Genomic DNA, 12,572 nt, shown 5'->3' on the forward strand with positions numbered 1-12,572 from the left:
GAGTGCTAAAGGAAAACCCAAAAGGCAAAGAAAACAGCCCAAAATATGGTATTTGTTTTTCTTACTCCCTTTCTCCCTCCCTCTGTCTTTTAAGCCGGCCACGTGACGTAGGGAGGGCAGTAGGGCTCATACATTCTTCTGCAAGACGTGGGTTTGGCCAGGCAGAGAGGAAACACAGCCAAGGGAGCGCAGCGCAGAAAAATCCAGGTAAGATGCTGCAGAAACTGCTCCCCCAGCAAGATGCAGGAGGAGCCGCTTCAGATGCAGAAGGGTCCGGTGGCAGCATCTCTTCCCACCGTGCTGTGAACCAGAAATGGCAGTGCCCAGCTCCCGGGAGGTTTCTCTTTTACTCTTCACTGTATGGCAGCCAGAGCAAACAAACTGTGCTGCTCTTGATAATGAAAGAGGTGACATTACTAATTTATTTGCCCACCCAAATGCAGGATGTAATAGAACAGAATTAATCTCTTCTCTTTACACATCAGATGGTTGTAGCTTTGGGCAGCGGGTGTGCTTTTAGCCTCCGGTGTGCGGCTAACTGGGAGTTTAGCTGGCTGCCTTGGTTCGGTGTGGCATGAAGGTAAATGAGGTGCTGCAAGGAGCAGGAATTTCATGGGTACGTAGTTGGTCCCGAGCCTGGATGCGGGTGGTGGGATGAGGCTCAAGGAAAGAGGGGTTGGTGATAGCTGCAGTGCCTTCGTGGTCCCGGCAATCGGCTGAGCCCCTTTCACAACCCAGCATGGATGAGTCCCGCAGAATAGCGCAGCGTGTGGTTCAAAAGGCGAGTTTCCCAGCAGCAGCGGTGCCTTGGGGGGACAGCTGTCCCTCGGTGGCTTCCCAGGGAAGGAAATGGCTGCAAATCCATCTGCAGCAGGGACTGCATCGGCAGCCACAGCGCCGCTGGCTGAGTCTCAGGACAGTGGCCATGCAGGAGAGCTTTAATGAGGCATTTTGGATTCCTTCCCTCACCGCTGCAGCTGGTTACCGAATCATCTGTATGCTAATGAGCTAATTTGTGTCATTAACAGAGCTCTGTTAATCAAGACCTCCCATGGTACGACTGGGCTGTAGCCACAATGCTTGCTGTACTTTAGGCCCTGATTTTTTTAATTAGTAACGATGTGTATGATGCTCATCCCTGAGCACCTGCAGCGCAGCCTGTGTGGATGCTGAGCTGCATTGAGATGCAGAACCAGGGTCTTAGGATTTACCTTCAGAGAGGAGGTGTTTCCTAAAAGTCTGACTAGAGAGGTGGAGTGTAGAGTCTTGAGATGCCATGGCTTTCAGCAAGGAAGGAGCAGGGAACATCTCAAGCTCCCTCATGCCAGCATGAGTTTAACCCAGCACAGGGAGATTTGCCGGTCACGCCTGCAGCTCAGGGGTTTTGATAGCCACAGGGGCACTTTGATGCCCAAAAATCTTGCCTGAAGTTTCCTGCCTTGCCTCCCACAGGGCGGGTATTTGTACAAGAGTGAGGTTGCAGCCTTAGGGCAGCAGTTTGCTTTCAGGTGCTGGCATGAGCTATGGGAGAGACAGGGATGATGGGATGACAGACCAGCTCATGTGCACATGCCAGTCTGCATCTCAGCTATTTTCCTGCAGTGTTTCTGGTCCCAGCACTACTTCACGCTGCTGCATTTGTGTTTTCCAGATCAGCCGGTTATGTGGCCACGCTCAGCAGAGGCAGTATCGATCAGCTAATTACCCTGAAGACCTTTTCGTCGACAAGAAAGTCCTAAAAGTGACTCAGATGGAGCAAGAAGAAACTTTGTCGAGCAGGAGGAGGTGAGAATACTCGGGCTGAGCGCGGTGCCCGCGGGATGAGCTGCAGGAGTGGTCGCTGTATGGGATGGCCCTGTGGAAGCAGTTGGAAGAGCTCCTTATTTCCCTTACCCATAAACCTGCAGCTGATTTTGACTCTGAATGTGAGAGCTGCTCTGTGGCTGGCTCTGAAGTGCAGCGAGGTGTCTACCTGTGTTTTCTTACCTAATGCTTTTTTTTTTTTTTTTAAACCTGTAAAACTGCCTCCTACTTTCCATCTTTGTTTTGCTTTTTTGCAATACACCAAACGCCCAGGTTCATACACCAAATGCCTTGTCTGGGTTTCTTCATCACTGCTCTAGTGCCAGAAATACTCACAAGTGTAGTTATAGGTGGAAATGGTCACTCTAGCCTGAAACATTGCGTGTAACACTTTGTGTGTAGGTAAGGGGGACTCATTTCACTTTTTTTTTGTGCAGTCTTTTACGGTAGTTCAGGGATTTTAACAGCCTTTTACTGAATATTATCAAAGTGAAGCAGGTGCCTCTGCTGCTGGCGCTGCACCCTGTGCTTCCTTCCCTCTGTAAATAGAAGCTGTAATTCAGTGGGCTCACGCTGGTGTGCTAGGGAGAAGCATCTCCCCTCTGGATCTGAAAGTGCACCCAGAGATGTGCAGTGCCTCTACTGCTCTCTTGAATACAAGAAAAACCCCTGCGGAAGAGAAACAGGCAAGCTTGGCAATTTTTGGAATTGGGGATAGACTAAGCTGGATGGATTTCTCTTTAAAGAGTAACAGGGCCACATTCTTGGTACGGTTCCCATGAGATATAGCACCAGGGCTTGCATTCCTCCGTTGTCTCAACACGTCGGAGGGTTACACAGCCCAGGCTCTGCCAGAGATGTCCTTTGAGGACTGTGAAGTCTAATGAAATCTGCTGTGATGAATTACGTGAGCTCATACCTGCAGATACGGAGGGGTTTCTTCCTTCCCTTCCCCCTCCTGCCTGGCGGGGAGCTCTGCTGCCCAGGAAAGTTTTCTTCCATCCATTTTCCCCAGCGCTGCCGGGGTCTGCGGGATGGGGAGCAAGGCAGTGCCTAGGATGTAAGGAGCTGGGTGCGATGGGCTTGTCCTGCTCAGGGTTTGGCGTAACTGAAGACCCAGGTCTCGCCTCATTTTGGCTTTCAGAATGGTGTTGGTTGGACCTCCTGCCCCACCGTAAGGCCAGTGCAGGAGATGGCCGTAGGAGGTGGTTGATGCAGGAGGTGAATGTCCGAAGCACCCCTCCAATTTGTGCAGGGGGGTTGTGAGCTGAACTCCCACCCTTTGGAGGAGCTTCAGACAAACCCTTGTTTATTGGCATGGACAGTGATGGATGGATTGGTGCCTTCTGGTGACCCAAGGGAGGACTTGGGTGACCTTCTGCCTCCGTCAGCCGCCGGCTCTACCTGCGCTGGGCTCTGTCAGCCCGGTCAGAGCAGACATGGGCTCCTCGTTAGCAAAAAGGCAGAGCAAAGCAGAGCAGAGCAGGCTGCCTTCCCTGGCGCTGGGGCCTCTTCTCCTTGTTTCGCCTGCCCCCAGCTGGCAGCTGGGGGCTTTGTCTGGAGAGGGAACCCCACAAAATCCCCAAGCAAAGAGGGATGGAGGGAGCTGGGCACCCCCTTCTGCACCCCAGCCTGCCTAAGCTTGCTGTCTGAGAGCCTGGCGCTGCTGGGCACCTGCCCACAGCTGGCAGGGCATGGAGGTCCCACCGCTGCGGGCACCGAGGGGACGCCCCTGAGAGCGCTCCCACCGCGAGGTGCTGATCCCTCGTCATCCATCCCGGGGAGAAGGAGGCCGAGCGGTAACCCCTTGCCAAAGGGCGCTGAACGCAAGCCAGGAGGCTGCGAGGCCAAGTCTTACTTCCTCCAGTCCCTGCTATTCATATTATCATACTGTTTGTGCCATTTACCTAATTAAATCTGCCAGTGTTTCCTGGGGATGGCTGCTGAGTGCCCCTGAGGGGACAAGTCTGGGCTGGGGGGACGGGCGCATCCTGGTCCCGCAGCCCCTGTCCCCTTTCTGGTGGCTGTCAGAATCCCGGGATCAGTCCCCGGGATGGGTCCTGGGGTCAGCCTGTGTCCTGGCACCTCTGGACTGCTGCCGAAGGGGACCTGCCAGGGACAGAGGTCCTTGGTGCTGGGAAGGAGGGTGCAGGGTAGAGGTGCAGCCGGATTCACATCCCCTCTGTCTGGCACAAGCACTGCTCCAGCGGCTCCTCCTGCCTTCCCGGCGCAGAGATATTTTGCTGAATGTAACCTGGCCCTTTGAATACAGACTGTGACCCCACGGCCAGCCCAGCATATGCCTTGAAATCCTGTATTTTCGACAGTGCAGCATGAGACCGGGCGTTACCCATCTGTACAGGTCTGTGCTGAGAGTGTCTGCTCCGGTCTGCCACCAAAAATGCCACCTGCCCTTGCAGGCGTGTCGGATGGCTGATGTCAGGCAGACAAAGTGACAAGGCTGTCCTTTCCTGAAGGGCCTCCATCGTCTTCTGCAAAGCAGAGGGGACTGCTGGCAGCCTGAGCACTTGCTGCTCAGTTGCACCCCGCATATGCACGGCCTGAGCCAGCAGCCCCTTTCCTTAGGTGCTGTGAGAGCGCAGAGAGTGTGTCTGGCTTTGGCGTGCTGCACAGTTGGGCTGAGGTTCTGCTGCCCCAGTATCCCTCCCGTCCCAGGCAGTTTTGCCCTGAGAAACATGGATTCAGCTCTTGACTGAATAACATCAGGGGACGATGCAAAATGCTACTTGAGGTCAGAAATAAGACTGATGCTTCATGGTTTGTTTGCACCCAGCTGCTTTCCTGTTGTGTTTGTGTGACTACCTTCACTGGTTAAAATGCACCAACCCCATCTTCTTTTCCTCTTCTAACTGAGCAACATTTTTCTCCCCTTTCTTCCAGGGAACTCATTACAAAGCTGAAGTCCCACAGCAGTTTTTACAGCAGCTTGCCAGAGTACATCTGCAACCACAGCTCTGCTGTTCAGAACGACACTCTTTGCTGGAACGGACAAGAAGTTGTGGAGAGGTGAATCACATTTTCCTTTCCCTCCCTCTCCCCAGCACTGTTTATCTTGTGTTAACCAGGTGCAGGAGTGATCTGTGACCAGGACACTGAACCTTTTGCAGAGCCGGTGTCCACCTGCACTGCAGCTCAGATGGATGTGCAAAGTCTGCGAGAAGTGGTTGCGTGCTGCCCTCCACTGAGTTTTCTGCACTCTGCTGTGAAAACCCTGCAGCCATGAGTGCTTTTGGTCGGAGTGGGTTGGTAGTGGTGAGCCAGAGAGAGGAGAGCAGCAGCAGCTCAGCTCAGGGAGGGTGCACCACGGTGCCCGGAGTAGCAACGGGGGCATTGCCACCGTGCGCTGCGTTGGGGTGGGGATGTCTCCAGCCTGGCTCTGTGCAGCGGTAGCAGGACAGCATGGCTGGCATCCCCTGCCCCATCCAGGGAGTGACAAGGAAGACCACCTTGCTGGGTTTCTCCTTGGCCGTGGCTCTGTGCTGGAGGAGGTCAGGACCGCTTTGGTCTGGTGGTGCCGCTGCTGCCGTCTGACTGTCTCCTTGCAACTGAGCCCCGGCTGTCCTTTCTGGATGGAGCCATTCACACCAGGGTCCGGCTCATGCCCTGGCTGCTTTTCCCTGCCCCACTCACCAGTTCTGAGGATGTCCTGGTGGTAACTGTGAGGTTACTGAAGACAGGCAAATACAGGATTCATAGTATAAAGGGGAAGGAAGTGTTAACAGAAATGGAGGTTTTTCTTGCAAAAAATGCCCCTCGGGAATGTGAAAGAATGTGGAAATAGAACTTGGAAATGTTTTTTATAATTATACATAAATCTCTAATCACCCTACTTTGCAAAGCATCCTTTGCTATTAAGTAGTTTGCATAAGGGAAGAAATAGAAAAATCAGGAAGTGGTGAAATGTTGAGATATTAATTATGACTTCTTGATCAGTAACCTCGGGTGGTAATTAGCCTGTACTTGCAATACTGACCTGAAACACTGAAGGGACCAAAATAGCATCAAACTATATTTTGAAAAAAATTGCTCAAGCATCTTAAGATCACATGCTTAATAAAATGTACGTACTTTGCCTAAGGAAAAAAGTGTCCTCTATCTGGACTTATTTCTGGAAAATCTTGAGTTTCCATGCCTAAGTGAGAAGTTCAGTTGGAAAAAAAAGATAATTTCAGTGTTGTCTCACTGATTGTTAATTAAAAATTCTTAAACAGTGTCATAAACACTGCAGCTTTGCAGGGGAGGGCCTAGGGTGAGGTATTTGCTTATGACAGTTCACTGGGGCCACAGCCAGTGGCCCTGGTCCTGGTCCTGCTGATGCCACAGCTGGGTGAAGTGGCAGCAATGGGAAGGTGCTGAGTCCAGATCCTTCCACAAATGTAAGTTCAGAGTTATTTGCAGATTAAACATGATTTTAGGTGATAGCCTTCTTCAGCTTTCTGCTGAGAATACCAGTGGACCATCATAGGCAGAGGTGTCACCCTAGCTCCCCTGCTGCAATGCCGCAGCGTTGGTGGCACAATACGGCAGGACACGTAGGTGCCACAGCATGCGGAGGGGGCAAGGCAGGGAGAGGATAAAGTGTGTGTGCATGAAGGGGGCACAAGATTTCAGCCCCTGGCTGCCTGGCTGTGAAGTTGAGGATTAAATCCTCTGCTGTGCTTGAAGAGAGCATGCCTTTCCGCTCCTCCTTGCCCGCTCTGATCTGTTGCACAGATGTCACCACCTCTGCCAGCTCCTATGAAATACTAATAACGGCTCCTTTGCAGACAGATGTTGGAGTTTTTTGCTGCAAGCAGAGAAGGGTGCTGAGAGTTAAATCCCCTGTCCCCTCACAGGGACATCAGTGGTGTCCTGGAGGGGGAAACTCTTGCTGGCTGGGCAAGGAAAGCAGTGTGGATGGTGGCTCACATGGAGGAGGAGATTTGAAGACTGTGATTTGACACCATGAAGGCAGGGTGTTCAGAAAGGAGGGCAAATGGATGCACAAAATGGAAATAACTATTGCCCCTTAAAAGCATTGACTGCCTTCCCACCTTGTATTTTTAGTATCTGCAGCTGTAACCCTTCCCAGGGTGACCCTCTCCTCTCCATAGGCTGAGAAAGTGTCTCATACCTGGTGGTGTTTCTGCTGATGAAACTACAGGGGGAACTCAGCTCAATAAAGCTGAACTAAGATAGTGGTCCAGGGTGCTCCTCTCCCAGGACCAATTTGCAGAATGTTTCAAATAGAAGAAAACACGTAGTTAAAATGGTCTCTAAAGCCAATTGCATTGCTTCACGTGGAGCTAAAACTGGCTGCTTCACGTGCTTGGAATTCCTAGCGTGGCATCTCTTTCAGAGAGTCTGGGAGGATTCCTGAAAATCAGGAGCATTTAAGGTAATGGTTCTCGAGTACCCTAAACCACCAGTTTCTTTATTTCAATGTTTTCCCCAAGAGGGAGCCAAGCAGCTGTTCACCACGTAGGAGCTCTTTCGCAAGCTGCTCTGAGAAATGTGCATTATGTACTGGAGTGTTTCTGGCGTGGCTACAGCAATTCTCCTGCTGGACTGATGTGCACTTCTTGGTCATCAAACTCCATCTTGCCACTTTTTGCAAAAAACCTGGTGTTTTTTGAATATCCAGTATTAATTTCAGGATGCTGACCTGGTAGTTGTCCCACACGTGTAACAGCTGCCAGAAAGAAAGGTCTGATTTTCTAGGTTTTGGGCATGTAAAATATACTTTATATCTTGATGTTTCCCTCTTGCTTTGTCGGATATTGGCTTTTGCAAATCAGATCTTCCTGACTGAAAGTTCGGCAGGCTGGACAGGAGGAGACGCTCATGCCTTGCACTTAACCTGCTGTGCGTGGTTGCTGTAGCTGGATACGTTTCACCTCAGGGCAGGATTGAGTTGCCTGAGCGTGGGCACCACGTGCAACCTGAGACCCCTTCGAGATTCTGGGACATCCATAGGAAGATCTAAGACTACCCATATCCCTGTGGAGTGGCAGCCGAGGCTCGAGGGAGACACCTTGCGATTCCTATAGCAATATGAGGTGCCCACCCTAGGGATAGATTAGGAAGCACCTGCTGAAGCTGCTGAAAACTTTGCAGCATCAGGTGAAGACCAGGAGAGAGCGATGCTTGGGCGGATGCCATGTTTCCATGTGTTTCTATGTCTGGTGCTGCGCAGATGATGGATAAAACTGCTCAGGCATTGCTGTGTCAGTGAACTCGGCGTGAGCATCCATATAGGCATGTGTGGGCTTTGGTGGTGTTCTGTAGGGTTTGTGGCTATTTACCTCTCACATCTTTAATGCAGCACTCCAATGTTAATTAAGTTAGAGAGGAGCCCTACTGGTTTATCCATTTCCTGAACTCTCTGTCACGACAAAATTTGCTAGTTACTCTAAGCCCTTTTCCTATAACATGTTAAATCAAGCCTGGAATAGTAACTTCCCAGCCCCTTGCCAATGCACTGAAGTACTAGATAATACTGACAATGTGTATCCTACTATTTGACACAAACTGTTCCTTCTGCACCCTACGCTCCTCCTCTTGGGGTTCTTCTGAATCAGTATTTACTCTGTCCTGTTTATCCCAGTGCTTTGTTATCAGCAGACAGTGAGTGTGTCCCTCCTCCCTGTTGACTGGACATGCTCAATGCCTTTCCACTGGTCTCATTTCCCAGTTTGAGCCTTGAACCATCCTCTGTTTCCTCCTTGCCCTTAACTCCCTCTGCCCTGATTGAACGTGGTGCGTTTGTCTGGGACTCCGATGCAATGCAGCTGGCTGGAGTATTTTATTGTGCTTTTCTCCTGACCCAACGAACCATTTCAGCGCAGTCCTGTGCGGACTCTACTTTGCTTGTCATGGTGATTGAGGTCCAACTCTGACCTGTGTTCTTGTTTCATCCCTGGCTCTGAGATTTCCCACCCATGCAGCAGGGTTATGCATGCAGCGGGTGCGCTCCTTGCCTGGTGCAGCCCCTTGCAAACCCCCTGAAATTAAGAGCTCTGAGGACCTGCTTGACTGAGGGCTTTCTACGCCTTGGCTTGTGGTGGGGATGACATGCAATGTGCTCTGCTGATGGGTCAGCATCACTCATCCTGCTTTGTGTATTCTAGCATTTTTAATATGATCCATCCCTCGTTTTCTTTTAGTGAGTCTTACTTTGTGGTGCTTTGTCCATCTCATTTACTTCTCCAGGTTGGATCATCTAATGGTAAGAATTCATCCTCCTTCCTGAAGTTTCATCTGTGGGTTAACAGTTTGATCATCATTCCTTGTGTGGATTTAGGACATGGTGCCTTGAAATAACAGCTTGCAAACAGTGGCAACCATACAAGGAAGGTTGATTTTTCTGGTCATGCAGAGCAGTGCCTGTGTCTTTTGCTGTGCCGTTGCTGCGTGGTTGAAGAACATAAGCTAAAGTGGGAAGAAAAAATAAAAGGCTACACATTACTGCTTTTCACACTTTTCAAAGTGTGCAAAAACATATCGTGCTTTTATGGGATGCCACAAAGGTTTGCAGCAAAAGCCACACGTGGCACATTCCGCCACTTGCGAAGAGCTTGTTTGAGGGGTCATGGTGCTCGGGTGTTCGTGGTAGCTGGGGACCAGACCTGCTGGATCTCTCTCTGTCTCTGTGCATCCCTGTGCGCCTCCTTGCAGCTTTCCTGGGCTCAACTAATTGACAAGCACTTCCCTGAGATAGCAGAGGGCTGGACATGCAGACAGGGTGGGTGTGCAACAGCTTAAACCTGCCTAAGTGAGGGTTGCCATCATGCCCTTCCTTGCCTCTGTTTGTCTTCATGCCCCATCCTCCCACCTGCCCTCACGCTGGTGGTGGTGGGTGGTGAGAAGATGTTGTCCAGCCTCCCTTATCCTTATCTCCATCCAGAGAAAAACCAGAGGGTGATTCTTATCACTGAAGTCCTCACTGAATAATTAGCTCATTTAAAGACTTCAGCTTAAGTCAAGTGGGTGTTGAGATATCAAACCCTTCTCAGTTTCTATGGGAGTTAGGCATCTGAATCTCAAAGGTGATTTGAGCCTTATATATAGTATCAGGGTTTTGCAGCATTTAATACTAAAAGCCTATTAAAATCTAGATTCTCAGAGTTTAATAATCTGCTTACATGACTATACTCCTTTCAAGCTGTTCTGAATAGAATGACAGCAACATTTGCCCACTGCAAAACTTGTAAGCACATTAAGTATTACTGTTAGATACTGCAATTTCCAAATTTCTCAAGACAAACTTGTACATTAATCTAAATCACCCGCATAACTCTTGTTCTCTTTACACCAATTCCAAATTACAATATTTTTAGCACCTTGCCAGATTCTCTTCTTCAAGCTAGAAGTCTCAGATTTCCCTGCTGTTGCCAATGGACTGTGGTTTGTTTTAATCATACAAATCATAAACAATGAAAGCACAATTGGAAGCAAGAGAGAAAAATGAGATTCTGTAATTGGAACAAAGGAAATTCCATGCCAGCAATAACCCTTTAGTTCATGAAGGGTTTGGTTATTTCTGGCAGTGCTGCAAAATATCTGATACAATGGAGTCCCCAAAGAGGGAAGCTGTATAACTTTTCAAGCACATAAAACACAGTTTTGTAGCAAATGTAAGCTATAATGAAAGGATAGTAGGCAAATTCAGTGGGTTACTGAGTGGCCATAATTGTTTCCAGAGTATTTCAGAAATGAAGATCATGAATCTTCCTCTGTTAAGCCTGCTGCTTGGTCTCAGGTTTAGCCAATTTTTCCATAATCTATTTGTCTTGAACTTTACCGAGCTGACGTGAGAATGGAGAAGGACTTCAGGCTGTCCTTTTATGCTACAAACTCCCATTGTATTGCCATGAGTATTACAGTTTTTGCTGTTCCTTCTTAAAGTCTCATCTCCCAGAACCAGGTGATTACCTGAGATTTCAGGTTTATAACCAAACTCACATCTGCAGCACGCTTACCGGCTGTGGTGCGTTGCGTAGGGTGGTTGGGAAGAGGCAGCACTCCCCTTTGGCAGGGAACTGGTACAGCAGGATCTCAGAGGACTCTTACGGTAGTGAGACCAGGCTGCAAGGTGTTGATATTTGGAAATCCAGCAGAAAATGGCTCCTTTTTATTTAGGTGAGAATGCTCCCGCTGAGAGTGTTGGATCCTCCTGGTTCTTTTTGAAGAAGCTTGCTCAGAGCTGGTGGTGGTGTAAATTGACTGCGGCATTGCGAGCTCTGCAATGACTGCAAGCATTCGCTGCGAGCAAGCAGCCGAGTGCACGTTGCGAGCCAGGAAGGCGCCGGAGAGCCCACCTCTCTCCTGCCACCTGCACCCCCTGCATATGGTCAAGGGATGGTGGGACCATGCACCCCATATGAAAGAGGACAGCTGGGGTGGACCTGCGCTTGTCTGGCCCGCAACACCCAGCCAGTCCGTGTCTGGGCTGGGGTAATTGGTATGACTGACCAGGTATCTCTGGACAGTCTCTCTTTAGAGAGGAAACTATCAGGGAAAGAAGTTACCACCTCTTCTTGGAGGCTTACGGGCTCATCCAGGAGTTACTCCCTGTCTGCAGAGCGGGATGAGTGGGTTGGAAGCAGCTCTTCCAGCCTTTTGGCTCCTGCCGCTCACGCCGCTGATGTGACACTGAGGTTGTCCCACAAACCTGAAAGGCAGCAGGGCCAGGGAGAGCAAAATGTTGGCATCGCCTCTGCACCCACCTTTACTGACCCATGAAAAGCAGCTGGAGATAAGACTTGGGTTCCTGCCAGGAGTGCGTGAGAGAAACTTTTCTTTCCTGTCTCCCCTTTTTTGTATCTTTTTGCCTCCTGTGTGGTGAGGGCTCGGTGTCACCAGCCCACATGGCCTGTAGTAAGTCATGTCTTGAAATGCAGAGCAGCTTCAGGGGATTGCGGGTGCTGGAAATGCTGCGCTCTCAAGCTCGGTTATGAAGTCCTGTGCAATGAAACCTCTTCTCTTGTATTGTAGTCCTGCCTTGTAGCAGTCTGCGTTGTATTTGTCCCCGATCCGCTCCCTCAAACAAGTCTGATTCAGTGAACAGAGATAGTAGAGGAAGAGCCTGCAAGGGATAAACGCTGTTTAAAGTGTGGAGCTGCATTTGAATAAATACTTTGCAACTGGAAGGCAGGCATAAATTAATTGTTATTTGTATGACAAACTTACTTTCCTTTTTCTAAAAGGTGTAATTCTTTATGTTTGCCTTACAGGATTACTTTCTCTAAATCACACATTGGGCATTGCAGTAACTCATCTCTAAGCCTAGCATGGCCAAGTAGGATGAACACACATTTTACATTCATTGCCATATATTTAAATTACATTTGTCATCTTGTCTTCCTTGCTCTGAAATGAAAGCCTGGAAAGAGCTACATTTGGACTGGAATGATCAAACATTCACAGGGGAGACATTTGTGGATGGTGGGAAGGAAAGGAGGGGAAAATCTCTTAATTTGACTGCATGCTTTAGCATTTATGGCTGGTGGATGAGAAGGAGCAGGAGGGGTCTGTAGCTGTGCTATCCTCACAGAAGACCTCAGGTCATGAGTGTTTTCATCAGATGTTGCCTTTAAAGTCATTTTTAGCGAGGGCTGCTTATCAGCACATTTTACAATGTGACATTTGTCTTTGGAAAATACCATGTCCCCAGCAAGAGCCCATACCCAGGGAGTCCAGGCAAGGAGATGCTGCTGACTGACGTCAAGACACATCAAAGAGGAAAGTATTTTGGGCTTTGCTTATGA

General features: G+C 49.5%; 1 protein-coding gene across 1 annotated transcript in view; it reads left to right on the plus strand.

Annotated features, from left to right (window-relative positions):
* Positions 1–12,572, plus strand: part of GPC3 (glypican 3) — a 152,926-nt gene that overhangs the window by 89,876 nt on the left and 50,478 nt on the right. Inside the window, exons 4-5 of the mRNA XM_010572549.1 lie at positions 1,652–1,785; positions 4,705–4,830. Coding sequence (XP_010570851.1) covers positions 1,652–1,785; positions 4,705–4,830 — 260 coding nt within the window. The remainder of the gene's footprint in view (positions 1–1,651; positions 1,786–4,704; positions 4,831–12,572) is intronic.

This window comes from Haliaeetus leucocephalus, unplaced genomic scaffold (genome assembly GCF_000737465.1).
Source record: "Haliaeetus leucocephalus isolate CR32 unplaced genomic scaffold, Haliaeetus_leucocephalus-4.0 Scaffold340, whole genome shotgun sequence".
Lineage (NCBI taxonomy): Eukaryota > Metazoa > Chordata > Aves > Accipitriformes > Accipitridae > Haliaeetus > Haliaeetus leucocephalus.